This window comes from Bison bison, unplaced genomic scaffold (assembly GCF_000754665.1).
Source record: "Bison bison bison isolate TAMUID 2011002044 unplaced genomic scaffold, Bison_UMD1.0 scf7180017864313, whole genome shotgun sequence".
NCBI classification, from domain to species: Eukaryota; Metazoa; Chordata; class Mammalia; order Artiodactyla; family Bovidae; genus Bison; species Bison bison.
This window is the reverse complement of record NW_011494885.1, coordinates 1062874-1064219: the sequence shown is the minus strand read 5'-3', so window position 1 is coordinate 1064219 and position 1346 is coordinate 1062874. Positions and strand designations below refer to the sequence as shown.

At 63.5% G+C, this 1346-nt stretch overlaps 1 protein-coding gene across 1 annotated transcript in view; it reads right to left on the bottom strand.

The window, feature by feature from the left end:
• Positions 1-83: 83 nt before the first annotated feature.
• The window catches only part of LOC104997758 (interferon-inducible GTPase 5-like), an 11505-nt gene continuing 10242 nt past the window's right edge, over positions 84-1346 (bottom strand). Inside the window, 2 exon segments of the mRNA XM_010852677.1 lie at positions 84-1164; positions 1167-1298. Of these exon segments, the coding sequence (XP_010850979.1) occupies positions 598-1164; positions 1167-1298 (699 nt within the window). The 3' untranslated portion in view covers positions 84-597.

Genomic DNA, 1346 nt, shown 5'->3' with positions numbered 1-1346 from the left:
ACCTGGCTGCACCCTCCCTGCTCCCCACACCTCCCCCACCCCCCCATCACTCACAGGCAGCAGAGCTGGCTCAGGATGTCCCATCTCCCTGGCATCTGTTTCACTCAGTTGGTTGCTAGGCACTATTGTGCCCAGCCCGAGTACCAATTGGCTGCCCCTCCCCCACCAGAGCAGACCTTTGGAGTTCTCAGAAAGGGACACGAGAATGCAGGCCCCAGGGCCCATTCAGCCACCCACCTACGTTGACAGTGGGCTCCTGGCTTGGCTCCAGGCCAGGCTGTCCTGTTGCCCCCAACACCCCCCCTCCACCCGCCATGGCCACTTGGGGATCAGGGGAGAGAGAGGCTTTTTTTTTTTTTAAAGAGTCCTGCCCACCCTCATCCACACCTTGAACCTCTGGCTCCCAAGATAAATTCCTATCCTCAGTTAGGGACTTGGCCCTGGGCCTCCCTCCACCCGCCTCCCTCAGCCCGCCCCACCCCGTCCCCACTCAGCAACTGCATCTCTCATTTTCACCACATTAGGCCTTTTTTGATTGTTTGGTGGGTTTTCAAAAGGCTTGGTTTGTGGGTGAGGCAGTGGGTAAGGGCTGCACTTTCATTTGTCTTCGGCCAAGTCTCGCTTCTTCCAGCTGTCCAGAATGTACTTAAGGAGGAGGCCAAGCTTCCGGCGGGTCGAGAGGGGGGCTTCCTCCATGCTCCCCTCCCCGGATCCCCGTTTCTCTACTCCGTTGTCACCAGCCGCCTCCAGGCTGACATCGGGCTGAGTGTCCTCCTCTTCCTCCAGAGCCTTGATGCGGACGCGCTGGGCATCCTCGGCCATCTCGTTCAGGCAGCCCTGGAGCATGGTGTAGACGGTGCCGAAGCTGATGCCCCCCGCCACCAGCGTCCCGAACACGGGGATACCCTTCTCAAAGGCCCGGGCCACCCTCATGGCACCGTCGGACGACTGGGAGTAGAGCCGCAGGACCGTCTCAGGGGAGACCTCGTTGGCCAGCGGGGAGCGGATGACGGAGCGCAGGTCCCCCGCCTGTTTGCCCACCTGCTCGGCCAGCTTGGCCAGCGAGTCGTCGTCCAGGCCGAAGCTGCGGTGGTAGCCGCGCAGCGAGCGGATGAGCAGCGCGTCGTCGTAGGCGGCCGCCCGCCCCGGGCACGGGCAGGGCCTGGGATGACGCCGGACACCAGGGCCGTCTTGAGCACCTGCTCCTGGAGCATGTCCTTCTTCTTCTGCAGGGCCTCCAGCGAGATGTCCGGCAGCGACAGCAGGCCGGCGTGGCGCCGATGCGCGGGCAGATCGCGCTCCCAGGTGGACATGAGCAGCGGGAAGTCGTAGCGCGCGGGCGAGAG